The sequence below is a fragment of the Lactuca saligna genome, chromosome 3 (genome assembly GCF_052625555.1).
Source record: "Lactuca saligna cultivar CGN05327 chromosome 3, ASM5262555v1, whole genome shotgun sequence".
NCBI classification, from domain to species: domain Eukaryota; kingdom Viridiplantae; phylum Streptophyta; class Magnoliopsida; order Asterales; family Asteraceae; genus Lactuca; species Lactuca saligna.
The window spans coordinates 91,467,464-91,487,828 of NC_136419.1; the positions used below are offsets into that span (position 1 = coordinate 91,467,464).

A 20,365-nucleotide genomic window follows, 5' to 3' on the forward strand; every position below is an offset into this window, starting at 1 on the left:
GTAACAAACTTCGTACTACAAACATGTTCACCAAAAGAACAAATCTTAGAAAGCACATATCAAATCATATAATACATACAAAAGGCTAAATAGTTTTTAGTCCTATTGAAAAGATTCCAACTTTCAAGAAATCATCACAAACACAAGTTTCATATCTTGAAGATAACAAGTACCTCCAAAATCATGGGTAAAAACATGATTTGGATGTGTATGATATAAAGAATCAAAGGCAATGGTTGAAGCAAAGAGGATCTAAAGAAAAGCTACATTCATTTACCAAAACAAATGGGTAGGTCCCACATGAGGATATAGTATATACCCCATGACAAGAAAACATATTTGCTTACTCATTTCCTCCTCTTTCCCTACCCACCCATTAAAAACAAAAGTTATAAACTAAGCTTAAAATAAAGGCTTCAAAAAGCTTAAAAAAAAAAAAAAAAAAAGCATAACAAGAAGCCAAAAGAAAGCCTTAAAGAGGTAATAAAACTAGACATCTATATTGTTATAAAAAGTTAGAACTCTCTAGGATCAACAAAAATGGATAAACCAGGCTCTGATTTTCTCCAATCACCAACTGATCCATCACTATAGTCTTCCCCTAGCCTCTTGATACACCACAAATCCGTGAACGATAACACTTTCCAATGTGGGATTGCTAACTTGAGCGGGTCCTCACTTGACACCTCAGTTGCCACCACACCACACTTACACTCCATAGCCAAGTTATGAGCAAACCCGAATAACCCTTTTGCGAACCGGGTGTACATTGGGCCCGAACCACCCAACCCATATAACATATGGAGCCCAAATGGACTAAAAATCTTCGGTAGTGATGGTAGCCTTAAAAATGGAAAGATCCGATCCAAGACCCGAGTCGTTTTCGCAAACCCTTTTCTTAGCTTCGATGCGCCTTTCACTTCAAGTTTAAAAACGTCTTTACAGTTCCACACACTCATAACAGCCCAATTCTCAGGTGGGTTTTTCAAGAAATGATCCGACCCGGCCCAAATGTAACCTTTTGGTAACGCTAGGAACGTTCCGAGGTTGAGGTGGTTGTTTAGAACCGAGTCAATGTCGCGCGGGAAAAACTCGGTGGTGGAGAATCGGTGGCGGTAGAGTGACTCAGCTTCGGAAGGGTTGAGTTTGATGATGGATATACGGTGGCTGACGGGGAGCCGGTGGGCGAACACAGGGTGGACGAGGACGGAGGGGTTACGGAATTTTGTGTAGCCGCATTTTCCGGTGAAGAGACTGACGGAGGGTTCGTTGGCGTCGTCGGTGGCGATGTAGGAATACTCGGCGCCGCTTTCTCTAAACCATTCCTCCATTCCACAAACTAGCTTTAATCCGATTCTCATTCTCCTGAAAAAAGTTTCAAGAATTTTATCAAGAAAAATTTCAAGAAAAGAATGTTTTTTTCTTTCTATTTTGAGTAAAAGAACGAAAAGACGAATAAGATAAGAAATCTTGTAGAGTTTTGATCATGGGTTAAATCAAGTTTCCATTTTTAGTAATTCTTATTGTTATTCAGTCGCCGGAGAATATATTTACCGGTGAGAAGGAGACACCCGGAGACCCAAGATGTACGCGAGCTTTGTTAACACCGGGACATACTTCGGAGGTTCGCCGGATTTATTCCGGGACATTTTTTCACCACAAGTCACCGTTTTGATACAACCCCGAATCATCCCCACTATTTCCTTCCTCTCCTCCGCCCCATCGCCGCCGTAACTCACCATCTCCGCCACCTGAAGTTATCATTTTCAATGTTATTATTCTTCTTCTTCTTCATGTAAAAAAGATGACGTAACTTAAAAGTGAACGTGAATTACCAGCATGAGATAAGCAGGAGAGTTTCGAACTCTACAAATTGGATCACCCAAAAGATCAGTGTAAAGCGAGAGTTCGCCGTTGGGACCCACTTCACAGCTACTCTCGACTTGTTCGACTCTGTCGCCGTCGGTTTTATGGTTGAATTCCCTAATCACAAGGACCACCTCCGCCGCATCACCACCACCTTCCTCAGCCATGTTTGTGTTTTAATTACTGTTGAAATGGGATGTGAAGAAGCAACGTATTTATGGAGTGATCGAATGGAGAAAGAAGAGATGATGAAAGTTTGCCTCGAAAAACGATTAAGATTCAGTAGAGCCACGAAAAAAGGGGCCGTTTTCAACTTTCCCTTTTTCTTTTAGAGAGAGAAAGCTATAGATATAGAGAGAGAAAGAGTAGGAGTGAGTGGTTTATCATTGACGTGCTTTCTTCTTCCATAATGGCTCCATTTATATACATGATTTTTGAGGCTACCCCTCCTTTATATTTTCCTTATTTAATTCTGCGCTTTTTAAGAAAAATAAAATGGAATTTATTTTTTATTTTTTTTTATTTTTAATTTTCAATCACAAAAAGGAGGAAGGAAATTGGCGGCTATGGCTGCGCAGTCTCTCTCTCTCATCTTTATTCCGATTATAATCATTATATTTTTGATGTGAATGTGCCACCATCATGATCCCCTCCATAATCATTGACACTATTTTAAATCACTTCCAAACTTATTTTATAATAATAAATTAATTCATTATTTACATTAATTTATCATATTTTTAGCACATTCTAGTCGATATGTGTAAGTGTAATAAGTTAACATTTTACTTATATCAAACAACCTATTATAATCATAATACATAATATCTTACATCTCCAAAGATCGACGATGGTTTTCTAACTTTTCTTGATATGATTATATTCATTTCATGTGGTGTGTTAATTCGTGTGCATTTTTGGTGACTCTTGTTGATTCATTTCATGGTGTGTTCTATTTCTTTCTGTTCATATATCTCATTTATGATGTGGTTTTTCTTACACGAAACCCTCACTTCGTATGTTCTATTTTTAGGAAAGAGTTTTGGTCTTGTAAAATGGCAATCAAATGTAAATAGTTTTTTTTAGTTCATTTGTCGTTTAATATGCCATTAAAATCGTATTTAGGTTATCATTATATTATTGGGCAGTAGTTTTCAACCGGATGATATTACGTTTTGTCCAGTGTGACATTTAATATAACAAAAAAAAATGTTCATTTAGATATGCCCGACATTGGTATTACGTCTACATTGACATTTCATATGGTAGAACTATCCGTTTGAGATACATTATAATGATGTAATAAGAATATTAAAATTTTTGGAAGCCTAATGAAATACAAATAAAAGATAATTGATTTAAAAAACAAAACAAATTTGTTTATTACTAGTTGTATGACATTATTCCTAAAATTTGTTTATTACTAGTTGTAACACATTAGTCCTATGATAAATAGAACTTTTTTTTTTCTTGAAATTTTAGTTAATCAAGTTATTATAGATTGAGAATACCACAAGAATAATAGCTTGAACTCATATAAAAACAAAGACTATTCCTTTTTTAATGAGTTTCAAATATTTAAGATTAGTTTTTAGATTTCTTTGTTCCAAAATCTTTAATTCATATTATTTTAAATTATTTTATATGAGACTAGAATATTCATTTTCTAAAATATTGAAAACATATACAATCATCACATACCAAACAACTACAACTTGGTCAAATATATGTAAAAATTAATTAATACACCTCTAGCAACCAACAAACACATTTTAGTAATAGAATCTTCTCCAAAAATTCTATTTCTATTATAATAATAAACAATGTTATATTTTACCAAAACTTTGTATAAAATCAAAACTATTTATTTCCAAATCTTCATAATTATGAGTCCATGATCGTTACCAAAAATAAATAGTTATATATACTTTAAACAATTTAAAATACAAAAAAAGGTTTAAAAATTAAAATTAAGTTAATATGGATGATGTACGAATATGATGATGATCATTGGCATCCATCGTATGCCATGTGAAACGAGTAAGCATGGAGATGAATCACATGTTTCGCGCACTTTTTTTTAAGATTAAGGTAGGTGCACGTGGCACTTCCACAAACCGTCAATCATTAATATCGGATAATTATAGGCCGTTTGATTTTCCTTTTAACCAGAAAGTTGTTGTGCTTTTTATTCTTTATTTATAAAAATTAAAATCGAACATGAACCATCTACTGGTTGCGTGGCTCTTCCGATCATCATCTCAATTTTAGTGGTCCTTTCCCAAAATCTTTTAACGATCTTGGTTCATGAATGGATAATTATTTTTAGTTTCTTTTATTAAATAATAATCGTTTCTTTATGATTAGGTCAAATAAAGTTTGAATTTAGTTAATGATTTATCTGAAACATAATTAGAAAATAAGATAAAATAAAACAAGGGTTATGCACCAAGATCAATACTGTACTTTTAAATTAGAGTAATTGTTATACTTCAATTATGGATCAAAATCAATACTATATATTAAAAAGAGCTGAGTTGTATATAAAGTTTTTTTTGATAGAATGTCATAATTTATGTTAGATTTGGTGAAGTCCGGAGCAATCGACATATACCTCTCGTTTTATACGAATTTGGTGGGCTAAGAAAATTAAAAAGAAAGTTATTATGACAAGGAGATTGACTTATTTGATTGGATCTTTAGGATTGATTATGGAACAAATGAACTATGGTGTGAGGTGGAGAAATTGGATTAGTGATTCTATCTCCGAAAGGGTTTCCATACTTGTCGACAGTTCATCTTTTATATAATAGTTTGAACATTTCTTTAGAAGAAGCAAGCGAGAACCACTTATTTCAAGGCATATCCCTTGCAAAAAATAACTCTCTTTTGTGTAATCCTTTTTATACAGATTATGTGATTTTCATTGGAGAATGATCGGAGACTAGTTTCATTAATTTAAGTAGAATCCTTAGATGCTTTCATATTGCTTATGGTTTGAAAGTTGATCTCCACAAAGAAAAGTATTTGGAGTGGGAGTTGAGAATCTTGAGCTTACTCGTCTTGCTAGTATCTTATGTTGCGAGCTAGCGAGTTTTTCTTTCACAAATCTTAGACTTCCTGTTGGAGCCAACATGAAATTAGCTAACAATTGGAGACCTATTGTTGAATGATTCAATTCACAATTATCCAATTGGAAAGCGAATACTCTTTCCTTTAAAAGGAAGCTTCCACTCGTTAAATCCATTTTAGGTAGCCTTCATATTTTATATTTCACTTTATTCAAAGCTCCAAAAGAATACTTGATTATTTGGAAAGCATTAGACGAAAGTTTATTTAAGAAGGTAAAGATGATAATAAAAAATCCATTGGATTGCATTAAGCACTTCGGTTCGGTCTAAAGATAAAGTGGCCTTGATATTTGGTGTCTTAAAACAATGAAAGTTGCTCTTCTTGATTAATGGTTGCGGTGTTTAAAATGTGAAGCTAAATAATTATGGTCATCTTGTATTATAGCTTTACATAATATTTTTGGTATTGATGGCAAACCTTCGGTGAAATATGTGTTATCACAACAAGCAAAACTAAAAGCACATAAGACATAATATTTATGTGGTTCGATCAAGATGACATACATCTACGAGAAGGAGGAGAGTATTCTTTATTCAAAGCTCTCAAACAGAGGTTATAAATACAATTTTCACAAAGATTTGCCTAACACTCTAGAATTTAAGATATAAAATGACTTAGCATACATCCTTATTTATACTTGAGGGATCAGACCTAAAACCCTAATGGGCTAAACCTATTAGACCATAGGCTCATGAAAGGTGACAACCAATCATATTCTATCATGCAACATCTTCTAGAACATTTATACACGTCATACAACCCATGAGCATCAGCAATACACGTGATAGAGCACCTTAAGCCATAATGATACAACATGAACACCGACTCAACATCCATCATGGTGGCACAACATGGTGTATTCCTTGAGCACCACCACCTTTTGAGCATCATAGAGGACTTCGTAAATTATCAAGGATATCATGACTCATCAAGGAACCAAGGTAGCACATCTTGCACCAAGATGGCACAACATGTATGATGTTGACCTATATTACGCAAGGATGATGCAACATCCTTCTTCGCTCAACAACTAATTGGGTCAACATCTTTACTTAGCCCAATATCTTCATGGCTCAACATATTGGGCCATGTTACTCCATATTGCTTCAAGTTGCTCCAAGTTGATCCAATCCACTCCAAGTTACTTCAAACCCCCTTTTAGATGATCCGTTCCTTTGGCACTTGATTCGTTCCTTTGTCAGATGATCCATTCCTTTGTTACATACTCCATAAACCTCAAGTACTCCATTGAGTTCTAAGTGATCCAAATGTCCCATGAGAATGCTCCAAATGCTCGAGTCACATTTAACAATCTCCACCTTGACTTGATCATCCTCTAAACTCCAACTTAAACCAGAACTTTCTCTCCCTTCCTGCCACCTACGAACATCAACCAAGTCCAAGAAAAGCTTAAACTTTTCTGTAGACAACGACTTTGTTAACATGTATGTTGGATTCACCTTGTTATCAATCATCAGTATTGAGAACCTGTCTAGTTCCAGAATGTCACGAATGAAATTCAACATGACATTAATATGCTTCTTCTTATCATGATACATAGGAATATTCACAAGATTCAACGTACTTTGACTGTCACAATACAATACAACCTTCTCTACCTTCAAAACAAGACTCTGAATAAGCCCATTTAACGATATCTTATCCTTTATTCCTTCCGTCATAGACATGTACTCGGATTCAGTTGTAGAAAAATCAATGGTATCTTGTAACGTTGACTTCCAACTGATGGCACATCCGAACAAAGTGAATCTATAACATGCCAGTGACATGCGCTTCAACAAAATCACCACCATCAACAAAGGTGGCATATCCAACCAAGTTAGTTTTCATATTAGGTTCGTACACCAAGTAAACATTCGTCGTCCCCTTCAATTGTCGCACGATCCACTTGACTGCCTCCCAATGAGCCTTCCCTAGATTGCTCACAAACCTACTTACCACACTAACTGAATGAGCCAAATCATGTTTAGTACATACCATTGCATACATAAGACTTCCAACAACACTAAAGTATGGAAAACTACCCATGCACTTCCTTTCTTCATTAGTTGTGGGTATAGTATCTGGACAAAGTTTAAAGTGAGCCACCAAAGGAGTTCCAACTGGTCTGGACTGATCACAAGTGAAAGACTACATAAATTTCTCAATTTACTTTTGTTAAGAAATACACAACCGCCCTGCTCTTCTATCCCTTTGAACATCCATCCCCGATATCTTCTTTGTTGCTTCCAAATATTTCATTTCAAACTCATTCTTCAGAGTTGCATTCAAGTCATTTATTACAGCTATGTCCTTGGCTGCGATGAGCATATCATCAATATAAAGCAACACACACACACATATATATATATATATATATATATATATATATATATATATATATATATATATATATATATATAGGAATCTGGTGACAATTCCTTTGAATAGACATAGTTGTCAAACTGGTTCCGAGTGTAGCAATGTGAGATTATGAAAGAATCAAATCTCTTGTACCATTGTCTTGGTGACTACTTCAAACCGTATAGAGATTTCTTCAGCAAACATACATGATTCTTCATAGAATCAAGGAACCGTTCTGGTTAGGAGATATAAATCTTCTCCTCTAAGTTCCTTTGAAGAAATGCAGTTTTCATACCAAGTTGTTCAAGATCCATATCAAATGAACTCACCTTGGCTAAAAGAACCCAAATTATCTTATGTTTCACAATCGATGAGAAAACCTTGTGATAACCAATTCATTCTTTCTGAGAAAACCCTTTCGCCACCAACCTTGCCTTGAACCTAGTTGGTTCAACTCCTAGTATCCATTCCTTCCTTTTAAAGATCTATTTGTATCCCACCAGTTTTACCCCCTTTGGTAATGGAATTAGATCCCATGTTTCATTCTTCCCCAATGATTGCATTTCTTCTTTCATGGCCATCAACTAATTTATTGGTTTATTACTCACTAATGTCTCTTTATACGATTGAGGCTTCTTAATGTCAATGTCTTCTCCAGCTGCTAAAGAAAAAGTAATGGAGTCAAGGTCACCAGAATTGACGCATCCCACATATCTTGCAGGTTGTCAAATAAACCTATTTGATCTCCTGCATGCTATAGATTCAGACCCATCATCCTTCGCTGCATCAGCTCCACTAAATGAAGATCTCATGGGTTGTTCTTGGGTTTCATCTTGTCCAGGCTATTTACTGCTACCTTTCTCTCTGTCACTTATTATAACTCTTTCTAGGGTTTGAGATGCAAACTCCACCTTCTAGTTAGCACCTTGATCTTTGTTCCCTACTTGACTTGTATAACCTCTTCCCTAGTTACCCATGGTAGATTCATAAAATGCTACATCTCTATTCATGATAAATTTAGGAGTTCTTCCTTCTTTTGTACACCATAATCGATAACCTTTTACTCATGTTGCACATCCTAGAAATATGCACTTCATTGCCCTTGGATCAAGTTTGTCATCATTCACATTAGCATATGTGGGGCATCCAAATATACGTAAAACAAAATAGTTATAGGGTTTATTAGACCATACCTCTTGAGGAGTCTTCAAGTCTATAGCGGTTGATGGTGATCTACGTTGGATTAGAGCAATAACTAAATTAGTATATTCTTGTAATATAATCAAATTCCTTTTTGGGTTTTCCTCAAAACTAGTATTTGGAAAAAAATGACTTTTGGAGAAAAAGGCCGATTTGTTAATTTATTATATGATTAATAAATTGTAACAAATGATTTATTAATATATTATATGACTAATATATTAATTTGAAATAATAATAATTAATTAGGAATTAATCATAAACTAATTGGAATTAGTGTCAGAGTTAGTTAGAATTAATTGAAAGTACAGGGACTTAGCTATACTTTTTCAATAGTTGAATAAAATAGGGTTTCTAGAACCTTCTAGGTATGGCCAAAATTTGGCTATATCTTTTAGGATTTTAGGATAATCCTATTAGATAATTATAAGCTTTGGTAATTATCAATTTAAAATATATTATTATATTGTTCAAATTAGGGTGTTAAGGGTTTCCCATCACCTATAAATAGGACCCTTATGGATCCCGTTTTTTGTCCACTTCCGTAGACTCTCAAGAGCCGAAATTTTTCTCTAGCCTCCTTTCTCCTCAAGTCTTCTTGCTACTAAGGTTTTAGGTACAAGCCATTAGAGGTACCATACCTTTGGTGCTAACTCTTCCAAGGTCTTGAAGAAGGATTTTTCTTTGATTATTTACAATAATAATAAAAAGGTATGTAACCCTAATTTGATATGAATTTCGATTTCATAGCCTCTCTCCTAGGATTTCTTAATATTCATAGTTAGTTGCTATCAATAGAGAAAATATAGATCATTTCTAAGTTGCATGTAAACTTAAGGCTCTAAGTGTTTTCCGCCACGTGTAAAAGTTTATAACCTAGAAAACCCATCAGTAGTATCAGAGCCTTAGTTTTCTATTTGATTATGCACTAAAACAAATTGATCAAAATTAAGGTTTATGGAAATTAAACCCTAAAGGCTTAAATTTTGACTTGGGTAGGGTTTTTTGAAACCCTAGCCACCACCCCCTATTTTTGAAAATAGAGGCTTATCCTTAGGGTTTCTAGTTTCCTTGATTTTTATTTTAATATGATTTAAAATTTGAATAATTTAAACATGATAAACCCTACCTTTTTTCGAAAATTAGAAGGATAAGGGATTAGGATTAAATTTGAATTATTTAATTAATTATTTAATTGGTAAATAATTATTTAATCCATGTGTTTAAATTATTTAATTAATTGTTTAATTGGTAAATAAATTGATTTAAATTTATTTATTTAATATAAAGGATTAAATCATGATTTAGTTTAAAATCAGTTATTATTAATTGTTTAACTGGAAAGATTAATTTTAAACCCTAGTATTTTAAAAAGTTTTAAAATACACCTTATACTATATATATGATTAATAGTTTAATATATTACATGTATAAGACAAGTCAGTCAAATCGCTAGTACGCCTCATTCACGAAGCCATACTATAAGGGGGAGTATAAGGAAGTGACCTATAAAATGACCTCCATTGGGTGTCCACTCTCACCTACTGGTGGAGGGTCGTGAGCCGAATGGATTTGATACGATATAACGTCTTAAAAGTATGATGTTATTGAAGAACTATAACATTTTGAATAAATCCTAAAGTCTAGTTACTTTAGGACAAAAATGTAAAGTGTATGCTACTCCATGAAAACGCACATCACTCTTTATCTGTCGTTAGTGGAGCGTGCGTGGTTAACCAACACACAAATTTGGTATGATAAAGTTGAGTAATTGACGAATCGAAAATCATCATTGTTATTGGAGCATGTGTGGTTCACATTAATTTGAGATGATAAATGATATTGAGGTTGTCAAGCGGGTTTGCATGGTTATTCATATCTTATTTGTGATCATCGGCATCCCAGTCACAAATTTGAAGAGCATAATTTGAGATTAAACATGCCATTAATAAGAATTAATGAATCTCAAATGATATAGAAATTTCACACTAGATTGAAATTGGTAAATGTGTATTACATACCTTAATATATTTGCAATTAGATTACGACATCCCTCTTCTTTATTGTGAATTGTATTTTGGATCCTAGCCTTATATATTTATTTTGGGTTAAAATATTAAGGATTTATATCACTAACTAAAAACTATGTCTCTTTATATAGATGTCTGGAAACGGTGAACTTGTTGCTACCTCAAGTCGGCTCTTCTAACTCAAGCTTATCTCTACTCTTGATTTTATCGAAATAGAAGCTCAACTGTCCCAACTACATGGATTGGATGAGGAACTTGAAGATGACTCTTTGATATGAGGGCAAGGAATATTCCTCGAGAAGCCTATTGTCGAAATCGATCATTCCACCTCTACTTCTAAGGAAATTGCCCCATACAATAACACTTTGATGATGCCATAAAGGTTGCTTGCATCATGGTGGCCACTATGGCACCTGAATTGGCCAATTTTTATGAATAATATTAGCCATACGAGATGGCTCTTGACCTTGTTGGAAAGTTCCATAAGAAGACAAGCCAAAAACATTTTGAAGTAGTCAAAGATTTCATGGCGTGCAAGCTTAAGGAAGGAAAATTTGTTTGACCTCACATAAAAAAAGATGGAAAGGTACATGGAGCAACTCCATAGGCCCAATGTGTCATTTGATGATGAGTTGGGCATTAACATGGTCCTTAACTCACTACCTTCTTGTTATGATCACTTTGTTCTGACTTATCATTTGAACAATACGGAGACAATATTGGCTGAGCTCCATAATTTTTTGCAAACCGTTGAATCGGGTATGAATAAAATCATGCATCTACGGCAAAAAATGATCAGATCCTGGCCACTGGATCTAGCAAAGGGAAAAAGAGGTAGTCCCTTTCCCAATCTAGTGGGAAAGGGAAGGCCCATAATGGAGGGTCTAGCAGTGGGTTAAATTCGAAGCCCAACTTTGATGTCCCTTCAATCAGTGATCTAAAGGAGGCTACTTACTTCCATTGTGGCGAAAAAGGTCATTGGAGAAGAAGCTACCCTAAATACATGCAGGACTTGAAAGATGACAAGATCAAGGAATCCTCTTCAGTTATTTACACTATTCAAGTTAATAACACATAACTTTCCCATTCACGGGTCCTTGACACATGATGTGGTTTCCACATATGTTCTGATTTGCAGGGGCTAAGCGACAGTGAGGAGGTGGAGCATGGAAAGATCAATATGATCAAGGGAAATAGGAGATCTTCACCTGTTAGCAAGATTGGAACTTATGGGCTTGTGCTTAGTATTGGTGTTAGGGTTAATTTGATTAATTATTGTTATTCATCAGATATAACGAGGAACATTATTTTATTTCATGCACTATTTAGACAAGTTTTTAGATATTCATTTGATAATGAAGTTGTATCTATTTCTGCTTATCATAATGGCATTTTAATGCTTGAAGCTTTATCTTGTAATGGTGTGTCTGAAACTATGCTTGTTTTTATAACCTAGGCAATAGTGTGTTTCATATTAGTTAGTCAAATGGTGTGGAAAAAGTATGTTTGTGGCATTGTTGTTTTGGGAACATAAACGAGAAACGCATCACCCAAATCCAAAAGGATGGAGTGTTTAAATCATTTGATCGTAGGACAGATGATGAATGTGAATATTGTCTCTTGGGAAAGATGACAAAATCACCTTTCACTGGAACATGTGAAATAGGTGAAGGATTGTTGGACCTAATCCATACAGATGTGTGTGGCCTATTTAGATCCACCACAAGAGATGCTGATCGATAGCATGTGACATTTGCAGATAATTATAACAAATATGATTATATTTACTTTATCAAACATAAATTAGAAACAATTGAAAAGTTCAAAGATTTTAAGCACGAGGTCGAGAATCAATTAGGAAAGAAGTTAAAGATGCTCAGATCTGATAGAGGTGGTGAGTATCTTAGTATTAAGTTCCACGACTATCTCAAGAAATGTGGAATCGTTTCACAATTGACTCCTCCCGGAACACCACAACTTAATGGTGTGGCTGAGAGGCGTAATCGAACCTTACTATATATGGTTCGGTCCATGGTGAGTCAAGCTTCTCTTCCTATTCATTTTTTTGGGTATTCCTTAGAGATAGCCGCCCATATCGTGAATCTTGTTCCAACAAAGAAGGTTGCCAAAACACCTCATGAGATGTGGACATGGAAAGCTCCCTCGCTCGCACATATCAAGGTCTGGGGTTATGAAGCACTCGTAAGATGAGAGATGCGTGAAAAACTTGAGCCCAGAGCCAAAAAATGTTATTTCATTGACTATCCACAGATGTCCTTTGGATACTTGTTCTATAGACCTAGTGAGAACATGGTCTTCATAGCTTGAAGATGAGTCTTTCGGTAGAGAGAGCTCATATTCAAAGAGGAAAGTAGGAGTGCTATTGATCTTGAAGATATTGAAGAATCATCCAATGAAGGAACCTTATACAACACTAGCACTCAACATGAGGAAAAGGTTCCAGTTGAGCCAGTTGACAACTCATTAACCCTTCGTCATTCAAATATGGTTAGCATATCACTTGAGCTATATGCTTTCCTTATCACTGCAGATGGTGACACGTTCTTTAGTGATCATACACTAGTAAATTTTGATGAGCCTGCTAACTACAAGGAAGCAATGGATAGTGAGATTGTAACATCCTGTTTCGAGAAGTTTCCTATTTTGGGATTGTGCATGATAAATGGATCAAGAAAGGGCTTTAGGCTTCAATCGGATAAATTTTAGACAATATTGGATGGTGATAATATTGATTGTGCGATCCAAGCCCTTGATTATGTTTTGGAGTCAAAGGGTAAAACGGGAAAAATGATGTTTAAGTCTTCCTTTATGAATTTAGGATTTAAGTTTGAAATGTGTTAAGGAAAAGGAAAGTTGATAGGATTGTAGAGCTTCTCATTACCTTTCCGTGGATATAAAGATCGTTGAAATTAGAGTTGAAAAGAAGAAGTTATGACTATTAGAAGTTAGGACGGTTAGAAGTTAGGTCAGTTTTGGGTTTAGTCGTGTACGCTTGGCATACGGGGAAGTACACTGGGCGTACTAGGGTATCCATGTTACGTTGGGCGTACCATAAGTATGCCGAGCGTACACGACTAGTTCCCAAACCCTATTTTCATTGTTTGAACACTATTTAAGCTCCTTAACTTCCCCAAACCCATTCCATTCTCAACCTCCACCTCTGCAACACCCTCCCTTGAAATCCTAACCCTATTTTGAGCCTTGTGAGCAAAGAGAAGGTGTTTTCAACTACTTCAGAGTGTTCTTGATGAATCTTGTAAAAGAAGGAGCTAATTGTATAAGTGTTGGTTACATTAGAGCTTGTAGATCCAAACTTTGTTCACCTTGATCTTTCTTTTCGAGCTATAAAGCTTGAATCTTGATGATGTGTTTGTTAGATGTAGCTATTTCTGGGTGTTATGAGTTTTTGGTCACTTTAGTGAATAAAGTTTAGGTCTTGAAAGTTTGTGACCTTATTATGGATAAATTTGGAAACTTTATCCATCTTAACATCATATTGATTTAGATAGGAAGGTTGGATACTTGGACTTAATGGATTAAGTTGAAAAAGATGAACTTTTGGTCCCTTGGAAACTTTATCCAGTATGGAGTTATTAGGAACCATAAAAATGTGATATTGGACCTTCTATCCCTTACATGAAAGTGCTAAGATGTCTTAATGGATAAATAAGTTAGGGTTTTAGCTTTTGGACCTTTTCTAACCATGGAAAGTTATAAAGGTGGAAACTTTATGACTTAAGTTGATGTTTTGAGATTAGATATGAGTTTGGATGTTTTGGTCTTAAAAATTAAGTCCTAAATGAGAAAATGGTCACAAAGGGGGTACGTTGGGAGTACATATATGTACGATCAACGTAATGCATGTTTTCCCCGATATCATGTTGTGGTGGATTGTACACTAGGCATCAGTGTGTAATACAATTGGGCATACAAGTCCTGTACGTAGGGCGTACAATTTATGTACGTGGGGCGTACTCATGAAACCATCTTTTTAGGCCCTTTGGGCCTCATATATTTTGGGAGTTAGGCCATGAGTTTTTGGGTCAGATATGGGAAGGGTAAACTGGTCTTTTACCCTGGGTGTTGGACACTGGGGATTGTATGTGCTTATAGTCTTTATGACTCTTGATGTATGTGTTGTATGTGTGTGTGCTTATTTGCTATATGTATGTGGGTGAAATAGACCCGGGGATGAAATAGACTCGATATAGCCTTGTGCTGACATATGAGTTGAAATAGACTCGACAAAACCTTGAGTTGGCATATGAGTTGGAATAGACTTGAGGATGAAATAGACCCGTGGGTGAAATAGACCCTATACAGCCTTGAGCTTGTATATATGTATGGTATGCAGTATTTTGTGGAACTCACTAAGCTTTGTGATTATCGTTTATATTTAAAGTGTTTTCTGGTACTTCCGGTTCGAGAGGAAGGGCCCAACTTGATCGCAACATATCCACCCATGTAAACACCTTATGATTTTAGAATTGTACCATGATAACTATTTTTAATCTGATATACTTTACAATGAGTGAAATAATTAAACGGTGTTTATGGTTGAATTAAAAATAAAATTTTTACCTTAAAATTTTTGAGACGTTACAAAGATTTAGTACATGTATGATAACCAAGTACGGAACTTGGTTGATCATGTACCCGGTCGAAAGATAATCGAGTGAAAATGGATCTTCAAGAGGAAGACTGACATGGATAAGAAAGTACACACCTATAAATCTAGTATGGTTACAAAGGGCTTTACTCAAATCCAGTGGATTAACTATGATGAGACCTTTTCACAGTAGCTACGATAAAGTCTATCAGGATTATGCTTGCTATAGCTGCATTTCATGATTATGAAATTTGGCAGATGAATGTTAAAACTGCTTTCCTTAGTGGGAAACTATCTAAGGATGCCAACCATAGGTTTTTTTTACATGGCAAGTTTCCTAATAGGGTGTGTAAGCTTGAGAAATCCATTTATGGATTAAAACAAGCATCTCACAGTTGGAATCTTTTCTTCCATGAGAAACTCAAAGAGATTGGGTTCTTTAGAAATGAATATGAGTCATGTGTATATGTCAAATCTAGTGGGAGTGTATGTTTATGAAATAGTCCTTATAGAAAACGACATTCCAACCTTGCAATAAGTTTAGTCTTGGCTTGGGAAGTATTTTACTATGAAGGATCTAGGAGAAGCGTCCTATATTCTAGGAATATGGATTCATTGAGATAGAAAGAATTATCTTATTAGTCTTAGCGAGAGTATATACATGGATAAAATACTGAAGCGTTTAAGTATGGATAATTCAAAGAAAGGGGAATTGCCCATTCATAGTACTATGATGTTGAGTAAGACTCAATGTACAAGTACTGATGAAGAGATAGCTGGCATGATCAAGTCCCATATGTTTTAGTTTTAGGATCGATCATGTATTTAATGACCTGTAATCGACGTGATGTGTCTTATGCTTTAAGCATGGTTAGTTGATTTTAGGGAAATCCTGGCAGAGCCCATTGGATTGACATGAAGAATATTCTTAAGTATCTGCGAAGAACAAAATACATGTTCCTAGTTCTTAGTGGTAGTGATACATTATGAGTAAGTGGTTACAGTGATGCCATTTTTCAAATAGATCGAAACAAATTTTGTTTACAGTCTGCTTGGGTATTCCTACTAAATGGTGGAGCAGTTACTTGGAAAAGTTCCAAACAAGACACAGTGGTTGATTCCATGTGCGAGTCTTCGTACATTGCAGTGATTGAAGCATCGAAGGGAATGGCATGGCTGGAGAACTTTATCGAAGATCATGGAGTTGCTCCAACTATTCAGAAACCCGTGGATCTTTTTTTGTGATAATGAAGGTGCAGTTGCTTTGACAAAAGAACCAAAGGATCATGGTAGATCCAAGCATATTGAAATAAAGTACCATTACATTCGGCATTAGGGAGAACAAGGGAACCTTCAGGTGAAGAGAGTATCATCAAAAGATAATGTTGCAGATCCTTTCACAAAGGCTTTGAACATAGTCAAACACTACCAGCATGCTAGGATCATATGCCTAGGAGACGATATTAGTTTTAGTAGTGAGATGATATGTTTGGAACTTGTAACAAAATATATGTAATTGATTTGGTGATTGAATAATAGGAGTTATTTATGAGTATCATTTTACCTTATTCAACTATTTATTCTTATGTTTCTTTTTGCATATTTACACTTCCTAAGTAATTTGACTTATTTAAACTTCCACAGTAGTTCATACTTTTGGAAGTAAGTAGTGAATTAAAACTGTCATGAATTGATTGTTGATTTTTGATTGAGGTTACGACATTGCAATTTGAATTGCTATAATATTCATGAGTACTTTGAAAATAGAGATTTTAAGTATTGGATAAACCCAAACTTAGAGATTAGTTCATAGGTCTTGTCATGAGTAATTCAAAGAAGATAACATCTACTATTCTAAAAGAAAAGATATGTAGTTCATATTTTACATATCATTTATGCATTGGTTGACTCACAAACATTTTGTAACTGGATGTTATAAAGGGATAATCCATGTGTGATTTGATATGTAAATTGACTTCATAGTCAAATCAATTCCTTCCTTTTGCCCTAACATTAAAATCGATATCATTAGGTCCCTCGATGATTTGATGTTGGCTATATAGTGTTGGGCCTAGCCAGGGCTAACTGATGTGTTCAATTTGAAGTCTAATTATGCCTTTACAAATTGGGAAATCATGAAACAAAATTTTGGACAATAATATTGATTCAGATCCTTGTATCGTGCCCATACGATATCTTTAATAATGAAGAAATAGTTGATCACTTATCTTAGGGCCAATAGCTGATTTGAATCAGAGTTTGGTAGTAGCTTTGGAAAGCACTCTTTGCTGGTTATTTCAAGGTATGTACTTGCAATTATAGTTATATACTTATCCAAGTGGGACTGTTGGATTAAGGTGTCTAAGCCAATAACTAAATTGGTATATTCTTGAAACAAAAGCAAAGTCCTTTTTGAGTTTCCCTCAAAATTGGCATTTGGAAAGAATGACTTTTGGAGGAAAAGACGGATTTGTTAATTTATTATAGGATTAATAAATTATAAAAAAATGATTTATCGATATATTATATGATTACTATATTAATTTGAAATAATAATAATTAATTAATAATTAATCTGAAATTAATTTCGAGATTAAATATAATTAATTGGAATTACATCGACTGAGTTGCAATTTGTCTATAGTTGAACAAAATAGGGTTTCTAGAACCTTCTAGATATGGCCGAAATTTGGCTATATCTTTTAAGGTTTTAGGATAATCCTATTAGATAATTATGGACTTGGATAATTAACAATTTGAAATATATTATTGTATTGTTCAAATTAGGGTTTAAAGGGTTCCTCATCGGCTATAAATAGGACCCTTATGGATCCCATTTTTCATCCACTTCCATAGACTCTCATGAGCCAGAGAATTTATGTAGTCTCCCTATCCTCAAGTCTTCTTGCTACCAAGGTTTAGGGTACAAGCCATTAGAGGTACCATACCTTTGGTGCTTGCTCTTCCAAGGTCTTGAAGAAGTATTCTACTTTGATTATTTACAATTATAATCAAAAGGTATGTAACCCTAATTTGATATTAATTTTGATTTCATAGCCTCTCCCCCAGGGTTTCTTGATATTCATAGTTAATTGCTATCAATAGAGAAAACATAGATTATTTCTTGGTTGCATGTGAAATTAAGGGTTTAAGCTTTTTCCGTCCCATGTAAAATTTTATAACCTAGAAAACCATCAATCTATTCACCAGATAGCAAGCAGTTTTAAATGCTTCCGCATATAATTGCTTGGATAAGTTAGCAAATATCCATATGCTCCTTGCACGTTGCATGATTGTTTGGTTCATCCAAGCCACCACCCCATTTTGATGTGGTGTGTTTCGTACAATATAGTGCCTCACTTTACCTTCTGCTTTGCGGAAATTATCAAATGGAGCATTGCAAAACTCCAACCCATTGTCAGTCCTTAAAGTCTTGACCTGTTTTCCAGTCCTTTTCTCAACCATAGTCTTCCACTCCTTGAACTTTCCAAACACCGTATCTTTGGTCTTCATAAAGTACAACCAAACCTTCCTTTGATAGTCATCAATGAATGTCACAAATTATGACCATCCACCTTGAGACTTCATTAGTGCAGGACCCCACAGATCTGAGTGAACATATTATAGTATTTCCTTGCTTGTGTGTTGAACGATATCAAACTTCACTTTACAAGGCTTTCCTTTGATGCATTCTTCACAAAAGTTTATCTTTCTAGTAGCCTCTCAACCAAGCAGTCCTTGTTTACTAAGAACTAACATGCCATTCTCACTCATGTGCCCCAACCTACGATGCCATAACTCTATCTTGGCATAACCTTCATTCAAGGATTGAGAGATCGACACCATTACCATAACCGTAATTCCTTTTAGAATATAAATCCATCCACAATTCATTTTCCCTTTCATTATAAAGGAGTGCCTTTGGTGACTTTGACCCAGTTACCTTCACTGGCATACCTCATCCCATTCTTAGCTAATGTGCCAAGAGAAATTAAATTCTTATAAAGTTCCAAAACATACCAACAATCTAACTTTCTTACCATGATGTCATGTATCTTGATCTGCACCGTGCCATTACGCTTGATAATGCTCATCCCATTCTTTGAAGGAGTCGAACCAATCATGATTATACTTCATGTGATAAAATGTTCCATAATACTAGACCCAACCATCTGCTGAACTAGATGTACTAACAGTTAGTTCCCCGCCATCTTCTCCTTCATAATAACTTTCTTAGACCACAAAATAGTGTTATTGCTACTTGATTCACTATTGACTTATTCTTCAGCTATGGACAATTTCTCTTGAAGTGGCCCTTCTTTTTACAATTATAACACTTCAAGTTCGATGAACCTTTAGACTTCGACTTTGAATGTGATCTCCCTCAGTTTCCCCCTTTCCTTTCTTCTGTCCTTCCTCTCCTTACAAACAAATAAGAACTAGACACCTCTTCTCCAACTAATTTTTTTTTAATACTTGGACACCAGAGAATCCTTCACATCATTCACAGTGACCGTTCTCCTACCATAGAGCATGATATCAAATAAATTCTCATATAAGTTCAGAAGAAAACATAAGTAGAATGAGCTCCTGGTCTTCATCTTTAATATTCACATCAACCCCTTCTATATCTAAGTTGATGCAATTAAAGTTATCCAGATGATCTTTCACTTGGGTACTTTCAGAAATTCTGAGAGTGTATAACCTTTGCTTTTGATACAACTTGTTTGTCAATTAGCTGTTCTGGTACTTGTCACAAAGTTTATCCTAGAGCCTAGAAGTAGTTATTTGATCCACAACCTCCCTCAGTACTTCATCTGTTAAACTCAATAGAATGGCACTATGTGTCTTCTTTAGAATGTCCACCTTCTTTTAAGCTTCTATGTCCTTTGGAAAATTTGCCTCTCCTTCCAGTACTGCTACACATCCTTATTATACCAGAAAAGCCCTCATCTTCACCTTCCACAAAAGTGAAGTCATTTGAACCATTGAACTTCTCCAAATCAAACTTTTGAGTGAAATTTTCAATCACATGAATACAACCCATCGCTCTGATACAAGTTGTAAGGAAGTAAAGCAGATAACAAGAAAAACTAAAAGCACACAAGACACAATATTTATGTGGTTCGGTCGACTTACGTCC

General features: G+C 35.0%; 1 protein-coding gene across 1 annotated transcript; it reads right to left on the reverse strand.

Moving 5' to 3' along the window:
* Positions 1 to 253: 253 nt before the first annotated feature.
* LOC145037008 (putative N-acetyltransferase HLS1) lies at positions 254 to 2,269 on the reverse strand. Its single transcript, XM_078985553.1, has 3 exons — positions 1,836 to 2,269; positions 1,555 to 1,751; positions 254 to 1,365 (listed from the first exon to the last, which is right to left on the reverse strand). The coding sequence occupies exons 1-3, from the start codon at positions 2,031 to 2,033 to the stop codon at positions 516 to 518; spliced, it is 1,245 nt and encodes a 414-aa protein (XP_078841679.1). The 5' UTR covers positions 2,034 to 2,269; the 3' UTR covers positions 254 to 515.
* Between the last annotated feature and the right edge of the window lie 18,096 nt (positions 2,270 to 20,365).

Bases quoted from the DNA above. Each gene is read 5' to 3' on its own strand.
- LOC145037008 (XM_078985553.1), bottom strand. From the start codon at position 2,033: ATGGCTGAGGAAGGTGGTGGTGATGCGGCGGAGGTGGTCCTTGTGATT. The intron at 1,752-1,835 runs GTAATTCACGTT...TGATAACTTCAG, and splicing joins CTCCTGCTTATCTCATGCTG to GTGGCGGAGATGGTGAGTTA. The intron at 1,366-1,554 runs GTAAATATATTC...AACTTTTTTCAG, and splicing joins CGGGTGTCTCCTTCTCACCG to GAGAATGAGAATCGGATTAA.